This window comes from Bombina bombina, chromosome 3, assembly GCF_027579735.1.
Source record: "Bombina bombina isolate aBomBom1 chromosome 3, aBomBom1.pri, whole genome shotgun sequence".
Taxonomy (NCBI): Eukaryota; Metazoa; Chordata; class Amphibia; order Anura; family Bombinatoridae; genus Bombina; species Bombina bombina.
This window is the reverse complement of record NC_069501.1, coordinates 987,441,062-987,459,533: the sequence shown is the minus strand read 5'-3', so window position 1 is coordinate 987,459,533 and position 18,472 is coordinate 987,441,062. Positions and strand designations below refer to the sequence as shown.

General features: G+C 41.6%; 1 protein-coding gene across 1 annotated transcript in view; it reads right to left on the bottom strand.

Annotated features, from left to right (window-relative positions):
• SMARCC2 (SWI/SNF related, matrix associated, actin dependent regulator of chromatin subfamily c member 2) overlaps positions 1 to 18,472 on the bottom strand; it is a 422,396-nt gene that overhangs the window by 257,333 nt on the left and 146,591 nt on the right. Inside the window, 10 exon segments of the mRNA XM_053708105.1 lie at positions 10,186 to 10,576; positions 10,578 to 10,620; positions 10,622 to 10,779; positions 10,902 to 10,964; positions 12,492 to 12,608; positions 13,312 to 13,434; positions 13,437 to 13,467; positions 13,730 to 13,843; positions 14,034 to 14,083; positions 14,085 to 14,106. Of these exon segments, the coding sequence (XP_053564080.1) occupies positions 10,186 to 10,576; positions 10,578 to 10,620; positions 10,622 to 10,779; positions 10,902 to 10,964; positions 12,492 to 12,608; positions 13,312 to 13,434; positions 13,437 to 13,467; positions 13,730 to 13,843; positions 14,034 to 14,083; positions 14,085 to 14,106 (1,112 nt within the window).

The following is an 18,472-nucleotide window of genomic DNA, read 5'->3' as shown; positions in this document are numbered from 1 at the left end:
ATGTTAAACAGGCTTAAACTTGTCAACAAAGCACAAAAAACGTTTTACAATAAAACCGTTACTGTCCCTTTAAATTTTAAACTGAACACACTTTATTACTGAATATGTGAAAAAGTATGAAGGAATTGTTCAAAATTCACCAAAATTTCACCACAGTAACTTAAAGCCTTAAAAGTATTGCACACCAAATTTGAAAGCTTTAACCCTTAAAATAACGGAACCGGAGCCGTTTTTACATTTAACCCCTATACAGTCCCAGGTATCTGCTTTGCTGAGACCCAACCAAGCCCAGAGGGGAATACGATACCAAATGATGCCTTCTATAAGCTTTTTCAGTGGTTCTTAGCTCCTCACACATGCATCTGCATGCCATGCTTTCCAAAAACAACTGCGCATTAGAGGCGCGAAAATGAGGCTCTGTCTATGACTAGAAAAGGCCCCCAGTGAAAAAGGTGTCCAATACAGTGCCTGCCGTTTTTATTAAAACAATCCCCAAGATTTAACAACTATTGAAAGTAATAATCTGCCAAATATACTTAGTAAAGTAATCGTTTTAGCCCAGAAAAATGTCTACCAGTTTTTTAAGCCCTAATGAAGCCCTTTATTCTTTTACTTAAACTAAGAAAATGGCTTACCGGTTCCCATAGGGAAAATGACAGCTTCCAGCATTACCGAGTCTTGTTAGAAATGTGTCATACCTCAAGCAGCAAAGTCTGCCCACTGTTTCCCCCAACTGAAGTTACTTCATCTCAACAGTCCTGTGTGGAAACAGCTATCGATTTTAGTAACGGTTGCTAAAATCATTTTCCTCTTACAAACAGAAATCTTCATCTCTTTTCTGTTTCAGAGTAAATAGTACATACCAGCACTATTTTAAAATAACAAACTCTTGATTGAAGAACAAAAACTACATTTAAACACCAAAAAACTCTAAGCCAACTCCGTGGAGATGTTGCCTGTGCAACGGCAAAGAGAATGACTGGGGTAGGCGGAGCCTAGGAGGGACTATATGGCCAGCTTTGCTGGGCTCTTTGCCATTTCCTGTTGGGGAGGAGAATATCCCACAAGTAAGGATGACGCCGTGGACCGGACACACCTATGTTGGAGAAAGAAAGGCGTGAGAAAGGGAGAAAAAACATAATTTATGCTTACCTGATAAATTTATTTCTCTTGTAGTGTATTCAGTCCACGGGTCATCCATTATTTATGGGATTATATCTCCTTCCCAACAGGAAGTTGCAAGAGGATCACCCAAGCAGAGCTGCTATATAGCTCCTCCCCTCACACGTCATATCCAGTCATTCGACCGAAACAAGACAAGAAAGGAGAAACCATAGGGTGCAGTGGTGACTGTAGTTTAAATTAAAAATTTAGATCTGCCTTAAAAGACAGGGCGGGCCGTGGACTGAATACACTACAAGAGAAATAAATTTATCAGGTAAGCATAAATTATGTTTTCTCTTGTTAAGTGTATTCAGTCCACGGGTCATCCATTACTTATGGGATACCAATACCAAAGCTAAAGTACACGGATGATCGGAGGGACAAGGCAGGTACTTAAACGGAAGGAACCACTGCCTGTAGAACCTTTCTCCCAAAAACAGCCTCCGAAGAAGCAAAAGTGTCAAATTTGTAAAATTTTGAAAAAGTGTGAAGTGAAGACCAAGTTGCAGCCTTGCAAATCTGTTCAACAGAGGCCTCATTCTTAAAGGCCCAGGTGGAAGCCACAGCTCTAGTGGAATGAGCTGTAACTCTTCCAGGAGGCTGCTGTCCAGCAGTCTCATAGGCTAAGCGTATTATGCTACGAAGCCAAAAGGAGAGAGAGGTAGCCGAAGCTTTTTGACCTCTCCTCTGTCCAGAGTAAACGACAAACAGGGAAGAAGTTTGACGAAAATCTTTAGTTGCCTACAAATAGAACTTCAGGGCACGGACTACGTCCAGATTATGTAAGAGTCGTTCCTTCTTTGAAGAAGGGTTAGGACACAGTGATGGAACAAAAATCTCTTGATTGATATTCCTGTTAGAAACTACCTTAGGTAAGAACCCAGGTTTAGTACGCAGAACTACCTTGTCTGAATGGAAAATCAGATAAGGAGAATCACAATGTAAAGCAGATAACTCAGAGACTCTTCGAGCCGAGGAAATAGCCATCAAAAACAGAACTTTCCAAGATAACAGCTTAATATCAATGGAATGAAGGGGTTCAAACGGAACACCTTGAAGAACTTTAAGAACTAAGTTTAAACTCCACGGCGGAGCAACAGTCTTACAGTCTTAAACACAGGCCTAATCCTAGCCAAAGCCTGACAAAAGGCCTGAACGTCTGGAACTTCTGCCAGACGTTTGTGTAGAAGAATAGACAGAGCAGAAATCTGTCCCTTTAACGAACTAGCAGATAAGCCCTTTTCTAAACCCTCTTGTAGAAAAGACAATATCCTAGGAATCCTAACCTTATTCCATGAGTAACTCTTGGATTCGCACCAGTATAAATATTTACGCCATATCTTATGGTAAATTTTTCTGGTAACAGGTTTCCGAGCCTGTATTAAGGTATCAATAACCGACTCCGAGAAGCCACGCTTTGATAGAATCAAGCGTTCAATCTCCATGCAGTCAGTCTCAGAGAAACTAGATTTGGATGATTGAAAGGACCCTAAATTAGAAGGTCCTGCCTCAGAGGCAGAGACCATGGTGGACAGGACGACATGTCCACTAGGTCTGCATACCAGGTCCTGCGTGGCCACGCAGGCGCTATCAGAATCACCAATGCCCTTTCCTGTTTGATCCTGGCAATCAGTCGAGGAAGCATCGGGAATGGTGGAAACACATAAGCCATGTTGAAGACCCAAGGGGCTGTCAAAGCATCTATCAGCACCGCTCCCGGGTCCCTGGACCTGGATCCGTAACAAGGAAGCTTGGCGTTCTGGCGAGACGCCATGAGATCCAGTTCTGGTTTGCCCCAACGATGGACCAGTTGAATAAACACCTCCGGATGGAGTTCCCACTCCCCCGGATGAAAAGTCTGACGACTTCGAAAATCCGCCTCCCAGTTCTGTACACCTGGGATGTGGATCGCTGACAGGTGGCAAGAGTGAGACTCTGCCCAGCGAATTATCTTTGAGACTTCTAACATCGCTAGGGAACTCCTGGTTTCCCCTTGATGGTTGATGTAAGCCACAGTCGTGATGTTGTCCGACTGGAATCTGATGAACCTCAGTGTTGCTAACTGAGGCCAAGCTAGAAGAGCATTGAATATTGCTCTTAACTCTAGAATATTTATTGGGAGGAGTTTCTCCTCCTGAGTCCATGATCCCTGAGATTGGTCTGAAGGTTCCCTCTTTCTTGGGAACCACAAACAGATTAGAGTAAAACCCTTGCCCTTGTTCCGTCCGCGGAACTGGGTGGATCACCCCCAATACTAAGAGGTCTTGCACACAACGTAGAAATGCCTCTTTCTTTATTTGGTTTGCTGATAACCTTGAAAGATGAAATCTCCCTTGTGGAGGAGATGCTTTGAAGTCCAGAAGATATCCCTGAGATATGATCTCTAACGCCCAGGGATCCTGGACATCTCTTGCCCAAGCCTGGGCGAAGAGAGATAGTCTGCCCCCCACTAGATCCGTTTCCAGATAGGGGGCCACAGACCTCTCACAAAGACCTATCTAGTTGAGTTGCAAGAGAATGACTGGATATGACGTGTGAGGGGAGGAGCTATATAGCAGCTCTGCTTGGGTGATCCTCTTGCAACTTCCTGTTGGGAAGGTGATATAATCCCATAAGTAATGGATGACCCGTGGACTGAATACACTTAACAAGAGAAATGCAAGGCACAGTAAAACTACATATTCAGATAATCAAGCTGACACAAATAGGTATATATGTTCATTTGTCCTTTTCTTTTCTCTTTTCCTTCCGAGCTATCTGATATAGTATTTGTTAAGTTTTGTTTCAAATTATCGTGCGTGGTAAGATAAATATGTGCATGTAACAAATTTTTTACTGCTACAGATAATGTCTGGATATTTTGTTGGTTTATAATTAAATAAATAAAAAAAATCCCCATTCCACTGTTTGAGCATGCACAGTTGCAATTGTCTTAAATGAATTCGAGCAAATGGAACCACGTCCATTGCTGCAACCATGAGTCCTATTACCTCCATGCACTGAGCTATGGAGGGTTGAGGAATGGATTGAAGAACTCGACAAGTGATAAGAAGTTTTAACTTCCTGACCTCTGTCAGAAAGATCTTCATTTCTACTGAGTCTATTATTGTTCCCAGGAAGGGAACCCTTGTGAACGGGGACAGATAACTTTTTTCTATGTTCACCTTCCACCCGTGAGACCTTAGAAAGGCTAGAACAATGTCTGTATGAGCCTTTGCTTTGTGAAAGGACGACGCTTGTTTTAAAATGTCGTCTAGGTAAGGTGCTACTGCAATGCCCCTTGGCCTTAGCACCGCTAGAAGGGACCCTAGCACCTTTGTGAAAATTCTGGGAGCAGTGGCCAATCCGAAGGGAAGAGCCACGAACTGGTAATGCTTGTCCAGAAAGGCGAACCTCAGGAACTGAGGTGATCTCTGTGGATAGGAATATGCAGGTACGCATCCTTTAAGTCCACGGTAGTCATATATTGACCCTCCTGGATCATTGGTAAAATTGTCCGAATGGTTTCCATTTTGAATGATGGAACTCTGAGGAATTTGTTTAGGATCTTTAAGTCCAGAATTGGCCTGAACGTTCCTCCTTTTTGGGAACTACAAACAGTTTTGAGTAAAATCCAGTCCTTGTTCTGCTGTTGGAACATGGGTGTATCACAAGGTCTTCTACGCAATGTAAGAATGCCTGTCTCTTTTTATCCGGTCTAAAGATAAGCGAGACATGTGGAACCTTCCCCTTGGAGGAAGGTCCTTGAATTCTAGAAGATACCCCTGAGAGACAATTTCTAGTGCCCAGGGGGTCCGGACATCTCTTGCCCAGGCCTGAGCAAAGAGAGAAAGTCTGCCCCCTACTAGATCCGGTCCCGGATCGGGGGCTACCCCTTCATGCTGTCTTGCTAGCAGCAGAAGTCTTTTTGGCCTGTCTTACCCTTGTTCCAGCCTAGCAATGGTTTCCATGCTGGTTTGGGCTGGGGTGCGTTACCCTCTTGCCTAGTGCTGAGAGGTAGAAGCCGGTCCGTTCCTGAAATTGTGAAAGGAACGAAAATTAGACTTGTTTTTAGCTTTGAAAGGTCTATCCTGTGGGAGGCATGGCCCTTTCCCCCAGTGATATCTGAAATAATTTCTTTCAACTCTGGCCCCGAATAGGGTCTTACCCTTGAAAGGAATATTAAGCAATTTTGTTTTGGACGACACATCCGCCAACCACGATTTTAGCCAAGCGCTCTACGCGCCACTATTGCGAAACCAGATTTTTCGCCGCTAATTTAGCTAACTGAAAAGCGGCATCTGTAATGAAAGAATTAGCCAACTTCAGGGCGTGAATTCTATCCATGACTTCATCATAAGAAGTCTCCTTCTGGAGCGAGTTTTCTATTCCTCAAACCAAAAAGCAGCTGCAGTGGTTACAGGAATAATGCAAGAAATTGGTTGAAGAAGAAAACCTTGTTGAACAAAAATTTTCTTAAGTAAAACTTCTAATTTTTTATCCATCGGATCTTTGAAAGCGCAACTGTCTTCTATGGTATAGTCGTGCGCTTAGCTAGTGTGAAACCTGCCCCCTCTACCTTAGAGGACCGTCTGCCACGCGTCGCTTCTATGGTCAACAATTGGGAACATTTTCTTAAATATAGGAGGGGGAACAAAAGGTACACCTGGCTTCTCCCACTCCTTAGTCACGATATCCGCCACCCTCTTAGGTATCGAATTGCATCAGTGTGTACAGGGACCTCTAAGAATTTGTCCATTTTACACAATTTTTCTGGGATCACCAAAGGATCACAATCATCAAGTGTAGCTAGGACCTCCTTAGTAGGGCGCGAAGGTGTTCTAGCTTAAATTTAAATGCTATGGGCATCAGGCTCTGCCTGCTGAGAAACTTTTCCTGTGTCAGAAATTTTCTCCCTCAGACAGGCCCTCCCTCACCACCAAGTCAGATTGATGTGAGGGCACTACAGATAAATTATCCTCTGCGTCTGCTTGCTCATTTTCTGTGTTTAAAACTGAGCAATCACGCTTCCTAAGAAAAGCTGGCAGTTTGGATAAAAATGCTTGAGAGAGAATTATCCATTACTGCCGCTAACTGTTGCATAGTAATCGCAATTGGTGCGCTAGATGTACTGGGCATCGCTTGCGCGGGCATAGCTGTTATTGACACAGAAGGAGAGGATAGCGAGCTATCTTCACTACCTTCAGCAAAAGAATCATCTTGGGCTATATTTTTAAGTGTGATTGTATGGTCCCTTAAGCTGCTTGGACGCTATGGCACACTTCACACATAAATTTAATGGGGAACCACCTTGGACTTTGAGCATACAGAACATAGGCTATCTGAAGATTCAGACATGTTTGACAGACTTAAACAGAACTTCAATGCAATAAAAATTATTTTTGACAAAAGCGTTACTGTCTTAAATAATAAAAGTGCACACTTTATTACTGAAACATCAAAAAAACCCTCAAATAAACATCCGATTTTAATGAAATTTTCAGCACAGTGTCTTATTGCTTGAAAAGATTGCACACACATTTTCAGACCAATTAACCCCTTAATGCCCAAACCGGAGCTAATAACAGTTATTAACCGGTTAACACATTACAGAACCATGCCACAGCTTCCACTGTGGCCTTTACCTTCCTTAGGATTATTTTAGTAGGAAATAAGCCTCTCTGGAGCCCTTTTCTGATGCCTCTGGACTCCCCACGTGAAGCTGCATGAACTGCCTAGGCAAAACCACTGCACAATTGAGGCAGCGGAAAAATGAGGCCTCCTCCCTCTTCATTCCAGAGTGGAGGGTCCTTTCTGACTAGATTAGGTGTCTAAATAAGTGCCAGGCGCAAATTAAACCCCAAAAGTGTTTTAAAGTTTGAAAAAAACACCTTATTTATAGCAAAAAACATGCTAAAAAGCAATCAATTAAGCCCACAATAAATGTCAACCAGCATAGAGCCCTTAATATAAGCCATCATTTATACAGAGTCTAAGAAAAATGGCTTACCTATCCCAGAGGGAATTTCTGACAGTCTTCTAGCATTACATGGTCTTGTTAGAAAATTACTGATCATACCTGAAGCAGTTAAGCCTGCAAACTGTTCCCCCCAACTGATGTTCTCTGGTTTCAACAGTCCTGCGTGGGAACAGCAATGGATTTTAGTTACTGGTGCTAAAAGCATATTCCTCTTAGCAGAAATCTTCATCACTTTCTGCTGCAGAGTAAAATAGTACAAGCCAGCACTATTTTAAAATAACAAACTCTTGATAGAAGAAATAAAAAACTACAACTAACACCACATACTCTTTACCACCCCCGTGGAGATGCTACTAGTTAGAGCGGACAAAAGAGAATGACTGGGGGGGCGGAGCCTGAGGGGAGCTATATGGACAGCTCTGCTGTGTGCTCTCTTTGCCACTTCCTGTAGGGATTGAGAATATCCCATAAGTAAGGATGAAGCCGTGGACCGGATACACCAATGTAGGAGAAAACTGATATAAAACACCTTAGGAGGGGAATAAACCTCTATGAAGGTCTAGCTGAATAGGTTTAAATGAGGCTCACATAGAGATCGTACTTAACATTACATGATGAAGACATCTAAAATGTGCTCAAACCGCAAACTCACTGCCCATAGTGGAATAGAAAAGCTATTTCCAAAATGGCGCCAACAGAAATGTATGTCTGCTGAAGCGGATCTCACTTACTATGTAGGCAAGGTTGGAACAAAAGAAACACAATTATTCTGTATAGAGCCCAACGCTCACGGCTCTGAAAACAAAAACAGACCATAAGTCTCCTATCCAGCAGAGCGAATGCTCATGGCTCCTCCACCGCATAGCTAACTAGCTGCGCCATAGTGTCCGCCCACAATGGCGGTATTCTAATATGAGAATAAAGGTACATAGCCGCATATAATAAAATAGAGCTGACACAAAAGCTAAATACCTGAAGCTTAGTGCACCAGCGAGACCCCTCTAAATTATTAACTCGATAACAGATGAGGGGAGAAAACCCTTCAAATGTGGTCATCGCTATCTAGCATCTTACTAATAAAGAAGCATGCATTAGCCAGCACCGTATGCAAGCGCCATAACTGAGTGATGCGTCAGGAGCTTAATAAGGGACTTGCAGGTTCATGGGGAAAACCTTTCAGTCAGTGTATTGGCGCTTATTGCGATTGCCTAAAATAGCACTGCCAGAGAATATTTTCTAAAAAGACTGGCGGTAGTCTCCTCTCATCTAGCTGGAGAGCCGCCGCAGCATCAGATAATGGTGCACATTGATGTTATAAAAATAGAAGCATAACACAGTAAGTGCTAGCCCCCTCTACTGAAGCCGGAGGTGCCGCTGCTCTAAATGAGGAACATACCAGCTAAAGGAGCTAGAGTGTAGAAGCTCCATTATAAAGGTCCACACAAATAAATAAAAGCCTCAACACCCTGTGTCATTTTTAACTGTAAACAAAACTATGAGGGTAGTTGAGTTATGTCAGAGGGAAACACCCAATAATGAGTGAACCGGAGCCTGTTTAAAGGAGATGCCAGGTAGATCCAAACTGCTTAAATAACTGATATCCCCAACCTGGATATAACAAAGGTTTCCAGACCCATCAAAGAGGGCAATGGAGGTGCCAGTTGGTTACCCTTCAAAGTCCTCCCTTTCCCTGATGACAGTAACAGTTTTACCTGCCAAGGGAAGGATTTAATAACGGACTTACCCTCCAGGATCTTCTGCTGTGGAGCAGACACAGCACTTCCCAGTCTGTCAGCCTCAATCGACAGCTGGCAGGACATGGAGCGATCCTGGTTTTCTATAAGAGGAGTAGCATAAATGTTAGAAGTAAAGCAAAGACTACCTCGCCACCTTTCTAACTGCTAAAGCCACCACTACTCTTACTAAAGAGGTTGACGTGGGACACTGCTAGACCCCAATCAATCATTGCTGCAGGGAAAAGTACCTATTAAAAGGATTAAATTCTTCAGACACTGACTTTGTACATCCTCCATTGACAATGGCAAAGAGAATAACTGGGGATTATGGGTAAGGGAAGTTACACTTAAACAGCTTTGCTGGGGTGCTCTTTGCCTCCTCCTGCTGGCCATAGTTGAATATCCGACTAGTAATTGGAATGACGTTGTGAACTCTCCCATGCCATAGGAAAGAAAGGGTTTGTGTTCACACAGATCTTATTTAAATAGTTTATATTGTTTTCAAAACAATGGAGATGTTATATAAATAAGGCTCAATATTTGCTTCAATACTAAATGCCTGATCTTCAGTGTGTGAATTATTTTTTTTCCTACACTTATAACCCTCAAAATTTAAAACAGATGAAAATTGGGTGTGTAAATGTATTAGTAATTTCCCCCCCCCCCAACATTGATTGGTTCTAGAGTCATATTGTTATCCTGAACTACTTATCAGCACTATTTCAAAGCACAACAACTAACTCCTGCAGGGCCTATGTGCTAGTCGGTAAATCATGAATGCCACACCAGCCAACACAAGTTTATTCCTGCAGCCTCTAGCCATCCCTGCTGAGCAAGAAAATGTATTGATTACCCTTTAGAAACACATAACCTCATAATACCTCGCAAAATATATGTACCTCCTTTACACACACACACACAGTATTAAATAATGGGGGCAATATAAGGGTTGTTCCACACATACAGAAATGTATTTCGAACTGAAATTAAACTCTGGTGAACCAGATGACAATAATCCAGTGAAATGCACAACATCTGCAACCAGCCCTTGCCGATATATATCAAACATCCTAAATAAGTACAAATTGTGATGAGTAAATCAGCAATTGTTAATTAGTAAATCATCTTTGTATAAAGCTGTATTGCCTTTGTAATACATGTATAACTGTGATATCTGCACCATCAACTGTATTCTGAACACAACATAAAAAATAATAATAAAACATATACTTCATAGTACATAGTTTACTTCACCTTAAACAACCTTGAGAAAGGAAGCAGAGACACACATTTGTCATATTAGTCCCATAAACAAACCTAACTCACCTATCCTCTCATTGTCTTCACCAGTGGTTCCAGCGATGCCACTACTCTCCAGTCCATAGCTGGGGTCCGGTTTTCCAGTGATTTTTGCTGCATCCTCCACTTTCCGGACATGAGCTTCTACAAGGGCTGATGGGACTTCTTCCTTCATCTTAGAAAACTCATCTAAAGGGAGTGAAACACACAATGGTTTCCAAAAACCCTTAACAGGCAATCTAAAATATTTGCTTTTATTGTATAGTAAAATGCTAAAAGAAAAGATAACCTGAGGATTCAAAAAAAGCAAAAGCGGTCTTCTAAAAGCTGCATCATAAAATCCCTGGCTCTCTAACAAACATACCCAGTGCTGATTAGCTGCCGCTGATGCAACCCGCGGATCTACCACAGATGCCAGGGAAGGCTACTGTACTCATAACAGGGTTTCCGGATTGGCTGAAAGAATTGCTGATAAGCCAGGGGTCCCAATGAGGCTTCAGAGTCCTCCAGATAGGATCCTCAATTGGCAAGTCGCAGGAAGTGCAGAATACATTCATCCTGAGTTCGGCTACCCACATGCTCAGATACCTTGTTCCAGTCGTCCTTGTACATTTCCAGTGCCTTTGGTAGTTGTAAGAAAATATCAGCTGTCCGGGAGCTTTTACAACACAAACAGCATAGTATACTAATACCTATGTTACCTACATCCAATTCCAATGTTTTGACCTTTCCACATTGCTTACCTCAAGCAGCAGAAGTGTTTCTTGCTCTGTCCATTCCCTTGTTGCACTTGCAGCTGCTTTACTCTAGCCAAAGGATAATAATAAAACAATAATGGGAATGTGTTAGAAATACTACGTGTCTAGGAAAAGCAATGATGGTACCATGGGGCAAACAACATAGCAAAAATCAACTTTTAGCTTGACGGCAAGCACATCCTACTAGACATAATCAAGCTGCCTTGTAAGTGTAAACCTAACCTTGTTAATGTTTCTAGATCCTGCACAGCAATTCAAAGGTTTTTTGTTTGTTTTTTAAAAATTTTCATGCTCTAAGGGATCAGCAGTGTCCCGTATAACATTACTGGTCTTCCAGTAGTCCCTCAGAGAATATGCATTAGGTATAAAAAAAAAAAAAGCTCATATACAGCGGACTGCCATTCTTATACCCAAGTAACGGTGAACCCTCAGTTACTTACAACATTGTTCTAGTAATTAATTAAATAAAGACAACAAAGGAAATAAACTTGCTTTTAATTACTGTGCAGGTTCTCCATAGACATAACAAGGTACATATTACACTTACTATTGTTATAATAATCTGTTTAGCCCAGATAGACCCTTACTGTCCCCCGAGCCAGAATGCTACTGTACACATAGCTGAGAGGTGGGGTACAGCCCTGCAGTAAAGAAGAGACAATAAAATATACAAAACCGTTTTCTGTTAATGTGACAGCACCATAAGCAATTCACAAGGCTGAACATATGCCACTGAAGTAAAATAATCTTTAGTAATGGTGGATTTAGTTTAAAGGAGCAAGTAGCTTACTGTTAGCTTTAATGGAATGAGGCAGCCAAACTGAAATCGGAGAAGGGTGGCCCAATGCATTTAGAAACACATTTAGGTGGACCAAGTAGGGAAAGACTAGCTTTCGGTTATATTAAAAGTTTCTGCATTTTACCAAGTGTATGCGTAACTATTAAATCACCAGTCCTTGAATAGAGTAGGTGCACATGCTGTCACAAAATACTATGTGACATTACTATTTACATTAATATGGTTTACAAGACCTGTTCTTCATATAAACATCAACATCTGTGTTAAACCTGCTCTTAAATAAATTAGAGTGTTTTATATTTTACTATTCATTTAAAGCACAATGTAAATATGGATCTCTAAATGCTATTCTGTGGCAGTAAATCTTTAATACAGCTACAATTTTAAAGGGACATTAAATGCTAAATAAACACTATATATAAATTGATGCACCAAATGCAAAAATAAGCCAAAGAGCAATATGTAGATTTAGTTTTTAAAATTATATTAAAGTTTAAATATTTAAGAAATAAATATAAAGTCTTAGTCTGTGTAAAAAAATCGGTTAATATTATATGTTTAAAAGACTGTTCTCCTTATCTAACCTCCTCGTTGACGCCAGTTAGAAACAAATATATTAAAAATAAATATATATATAAATAAAATCTTATTGCACTAAATATGGACGTCACTCTAAATATTCCTATTTAATAAGAACAATCTACTTTCACAACTTTTAAATGGTGTAATTTTCTAACATTAAATAATATATTGGTAGGATAGTCTATAACTCTCACCTTGGACGTTTGTGTTTTTCTTACTGTACTATCTGTTCTTAGACCAAAATTTTGCAGGTCACTTGGCTTCTCTTTACTTTACTCTGGAAAAGTCAGCATCTGTTGTGAGGCAGTGGTCTGGTGATTGAGAAGAGAAAGCAAACATGATAGTTTAATATGTTATTTCATGAGCAAGAGAAAACAGAAACTAAAGAAGGGTTAATAATATGGAGGAGGAAATGTATATATGTAACATGATAAAAAAACACTTAAGTACACAAAATAAATTAGCAAAGTAAGAACAAAGGAAGAAAGGACTGAAAAATGAATAACTGTCATGACACATAGCTTCTTATTAAAGGACACTGTACCCAAAATTTTTCTTTCGTGATTCAGAGTTGAGCATGAAAAATTTAAGCAACTTTCTCATTTACTCCTATTATCAAATTGTCTTCATTCTCTTGGTATCTTTATTTGAAATGCAAGAATGTAAGTTTAAATGCCGGCCCATTTTGGTGTAACACCCTGGGTTGTCCTGCTGATTGGTGGATAAATTCATCCACCAATAAAAAAGTGCTGTCCAGAGTACTGAAACCAAAAAAAACTTAGATGCCTTTCTTTTTCAAATAATGATAGCAAGAGAACGAAGAAAATTTGATAATAGGAGTAAATTAGAAAGTTTCTTAAAATTTCATGCTCAATCTGAATCACGAAAAGAATAATTTGGGTACAGTGTCCTTTAAGATTACACACTGAAGATCATAGCAAACTGTTAAGTACTTATAAATGATCAAGCAATATCCAGAAACAAAATGAAAATAAGGCTATCAGTCTGGCTTACCTGTGGTGTTTTTGCTGAAGTGGGAACTAAACCTGATGGGGTATCAGCTAATACATGGAAATGAGATGTGGGAGGAGGTCCCATTGGAGTAGGGCGGCTCTCAGCTTCCACCTGGTAATTAATCTGAGACCCCACTGTTCCAGGAAGGCATGAACCCTGAAGGTATAAGAAACAAAGGGAAAACCCACACCCATAGGGATTATAAGCATCTACATCAGTTGTGAACAGTTTTGGAAGCTCAGGCCTATATAGGTCCCTCTAGGCTCCTACAATTTATATGTCATTTTCCAATTTTTTTTTACATCATATAAACCTTGATTATGCAAATTAATTTAGTCTTTTTCTGGTGAACCCAAAACTACAGTTATGTTACCTGCCCTGCTCATAAGTGAATTAAGTTTCCCCATGTCATCCGCACCTCATGATAGCGCAGACATCCCCCGCTAAATTTCGACGACAGGCCGTTGAGGTGAGGTATTCCTGAGGGTTCAGTCGATAGGTATCAATCATGAAATTACGGTAAGCCAGATAGCTAAATAGAAGGAAAGATCCTTGACTTTAGATAAAGTCCCCAAACATAAAAGCTTCACAGTTGAAAAGAGTTGATTTTTTTTTTATCTATTCAAATTACACACTGGGAGCATAAACAATTAAGAAATTAAAAAATAGCTATGTATCATCAATAACGTTACAATCACACATATATAATATGCAAGACTCACATCTCTGGTGTTTTTGACTTGTTCTTGCCGTTGAAGAACTCAGGTAGTGCCCCGACGCTCAATGGCATGTACGCTGTGAAGCGATAACACAAGAAGGCCCATGTATAATAAGAAGAGAAGCAAAGGAAGCAAAATGAAAGAAAAATACAAAATGCACAAACATTCATAAACGCTGCATTTAAAGTAGTAAAAGACAAAATATGTAATAGTGTAAGAAGCCGATCTAAGGAATATTACTGGGATAAATATCAGACAAGCAGTTCTCTAAAATGACAAAGCAGTTTATTTTTCCCCTAAAAACAGCAACGCATTTTATGTTACAACTTGACCCTAATCTAATGTGCATATCTCATCATGCACAAAAACCCATATCACTTGCAAGGAATTTGCATGTACAGAATACACAGGATATGTTACTATAGATTTATGCACTTTTCACTGACAATGTAGAAAACAACATTTATGCTTACCTGATAAATTATTTTCTTTCCATGAGAGTCTAGGAATTCATTCATTACTGTTGGGAATTCAACAACCTGGCCACCAGGAGGAGGCAAAGACACCCTCCCCACTTCCCATACTCCCCCAGTCATTCAGCCGAGGAAATAAGGAAAAGTAGGAGAAACACTAGGGGTATAGAGGTGCCAGAAGATTAGGAAAAACTGCCGTCTTAAAAACAATAGGGCGGGTTCATGGACTCTCCATGCCAGGAAAGAAAAGAATTTATCAGGTAAGCATAAATTTTGTTTTCTTTCCAATGGTATGAGAGTCCATGAATTCATTTGTTACTGTTGGGAAACCAATACCCAAGCTAGAGAGGACACAGAATGAATAGGGAGGGAAATAAGGCAGGCAGACCTAAAACAAGAAGATGACACAGCACGGGTAGAGTGAGCAGTAATCCTCTCAGGAGGCTGCTGACCAGCTTCCTCATAAGCCAAATGAATGACCCTCCTCAGCCAAAAAGAAAGTGTAGTTGCAGTGCCTTTTTGATCCTTGCGCTTACCGGTGTACACAACAAACAAGGAAGTAGATTGTCTAAAATCCTTGGTAGCATGAAGATAAAATTTCAAAGAATGCATCCATTACAGGTTGTGTAACAAACATTCCTTCTGAGAAGAAGGATTTAGGACAAAAGGAAGGAACTACAATCTCCTGATTGATATTGCGGTCAGAGACCACCTTAGGTAGAGAACCCAACTTGGTACATAGAACAGCCTTATCCGCATGGAAATCCATATAAGGAGGATCACACTGTAAAGAAGATTCTGAAACTCTACCAGCAGAAGAAATAGCCAACAAAAACAAAAAGAGCCTGTTGAAGGACACGAAGAACAAGATTAAGGCTCCAAGGCGGAGCAACAGGTTTTAAACACAGGCCTCATTCTAACCAGGGCCTGAACAAAAGACTGAACGTCCGGAAGATTAGCTAACTTCTTGTGTAACAACACTCTCTTTAAGATAACTAGCTGACAAACCTTTCTCCAAACCTTCTTGGCCATGGGAAACCTTGAGTCTTGCGCCAGTATAGGAAGGTGCACCTCCGTCGAGTCACCGGCTTACGAGCCTGGATCAGAGTATCGATGACCTTATCATAAAAATCTCTTTTAGACAGAAAAAGGTGCTCAATCTCCACGCAGTCAGCCTCAGAGTCTAGATTTTGATAAAGGAATGGATCCTGAATTAGAAGGTCCGCCCTTAGAGGTAACCTCCACGGAGGGAAGGATGACATCTTCACAAGATTTGCAAACCAAATCCTGCGAAGCCAAGCTGACACAATTACAATCACCAAGGCCCGCTCCTGTTTGATGCGGGCTATAACCCTGGGAAGAAGTGCAAACGGAGGGAACAGATAAATAAGTTTGAACCTCCAAGGAACCACTAACGCGTCCACCAACACTGCCTGAGGGTCCCTCAATCTCGACGCATATCTGTGCAGTTTGCTATTGAGACGAGAAGACATGAGGTCTATCTCCGGAACACCCCATCTGAGGGTTATCACAGAGAACACTTCCGGATGAAGAGCCCACTCCGCTGGGTGGAACATCTGTCTACTCAGATAGTCCGGCCTCCCAATTGTCCACTCCCTGGATATGAATGGCCGATAGTCTGCCCACTGAAGGATGCAAGAGACTTCCTTCATAGCCAGGGAACTCCTTGTTCCTCCCTGGTGATTGATATAAGCCACAGATGTTATATTGTCTGATTGAAATCTGATAAACTGGACAGAATGAAGTTGAGGCCCACGCCAAAAGAGCATTGAAGATGGCTCTCAATTCCAGAATGTTGATGGGGAAAGCAGAATCCTCTGGCGAACCAGGATCCCTGAGCTCTCAGTGAACTCCAGACTGCACCCCAGCCCGAAAGGTTGGCATCTGTAGTCACAATCTCCCACGATGGTCTCAAAAAAAAAGCATGTGCCTTGGGACAGGTGATCCTGACAGACCAACCAGGAGAAAGATTCTCTCGTATGGTTGTCCAGGACGATCTGTTGAGATAGGTCAGAATGATTGTTGTTCCATTGTCTGCGAATACATAGTTGTAGAGGTTGCAGATGAAAGCAAGCAAAAGGAATAATGTCCATGGTAGCCACCATGAGACCAACTACTTCCATGCATTGCACCAATGAAGGGTATGCAGATGATTGAAGTGAGAGGCAAGTCGAGAGAAGTTTGGATCATCTTAGATCCGTCTGAAATTTTTTTAATGGAAATCGAATCTATGATTGTTCCCAGAAAACAAACCCTGGTATTGGGGACCAGGGAACTCTTGTCCAGATTTATCTTCCACCCATGGTCTCAAAGGAGAGACAGAAGAGTGTCCTTGTGAAATTTTGCTAAAGGAAAAGATAGAGCCTGAAGTAAGATATCGTCCAGGTAAGCGATTCCTCACGTCCTGGTTACAGCTGTAAGTGCTCCCAGCATCTTCGTAAAGATCCTGAAAGCTGTGGCCAGACCAAAAGGAAGGGAAACAAATTGGAAATGTTTGTCTAGAAAGGCAAACTGCTTGAACTGAAAATGATCCCTGTGGATCGGAACATTAAAAGGTATGCATCCTTCAGGTCTATAGTGGTCATGAATTGACCTTCTTGGACCAACGGGACAATGGATCTGATAGTCTCCATCTTGAAGTCCAGAATTGGATGGAAAGTTCCCTCCTTATTGGGAACCACAAAAAGGTTTGAATAAAACCCCAAGACCCGCTCTGAAGGAGGTACCAGGACGATCAATCCCAGAGAAGATAAGGCCTCTCTCTCTTCACGGGGTTTGAAGAGAGTATTGACAGAAGGAATCTGCCTCTGGGAGGGCATGACTTGAACCCTATCCTGTACCCCTGGGAGACCACGTCCACAACCCATGGGTCAGCAACGTTGTGAATCCAAAAATCCTGAAAGAAGGATAGTCTGCCCTCCTACGTGATCCAGTATTTTCATGCCGACTTATATTCGGAGGAGGGCTTCTTGTTCCAAGGCTGATTAGACTTCCAGGAACTCTTGGGCTGATCCGACTTGGAGGGGGCTGGAGCCCTCTGTCCCTTGGATGTACAAAAGGAACGAAAATTGCCAGACTGTGGACTCTTAGATCTAGCCTTTTTATCATAAGGAAGGAAGGTGCCCTTCCCGCCAGTCACTGTGGAAGTGATGGAATCCAGGCCTTGGGTAAGGAGAGAAGTCTCGACTTAGATACCATGTCCGCTGACCAGGACTTTAACCACAAGGCCCTTCGACACAGACTTAGCACTCAGGCGAATGGCTTGCATGTAAGCGTCACAAATAAAAGAATTGGCTATTTTCAAAGCCTTAATCCGTTCTTGAATCTCCTCTAATGGAGTCTCCACCAAAATAATTTCCAATAAGGAGTCGCACCAGTAAGTGGCGGCTCCAGCAACCGACGCAATGCTTTCAGCCTGTTGCCAGAGGAGTCCAAGTTGATGAAATATCCTTCTTAAGTAACCCTCCAGCTCTATGTCCATAGGGTCCTTAAAGGAGGTACTATCCTCTAGTGGAATAGTAGTTCTCATGGCGAGGGTGGAAATAGTGCCATCCAACTTGGGAATGGAACTTGATAACTCCAGGTTAGAGTCAGGAACTGGAAACATCTTCTTAAAATTAGAGGACGGGAGAACGGAATCCCCTGTTTCTCCCACTCACAGATGACGTCTGTCATGTGGGCCGTAAAAATTTGTTTGAATCTGAAGTTAATGTCCTCGGCCCCTGCTGGTCTGTCCGTAAGCAGAGTCAGAGATCTTACCTTCAGAGGCCAAGGAGGTATGCTTATCTTCAGAATTTTGTGATCGACTGACCAATGCAGACTCAATAGAAGAGATTCCTGTATCAGAAGAAACAAGTTTAATCTTTTTCTTCCTCTTACCCGAGATAGGTAAGGCACTAAGCGCAGCAGAAACAGCTGATTGAAGCTGTGATGCAAAGTCTCCTGGTA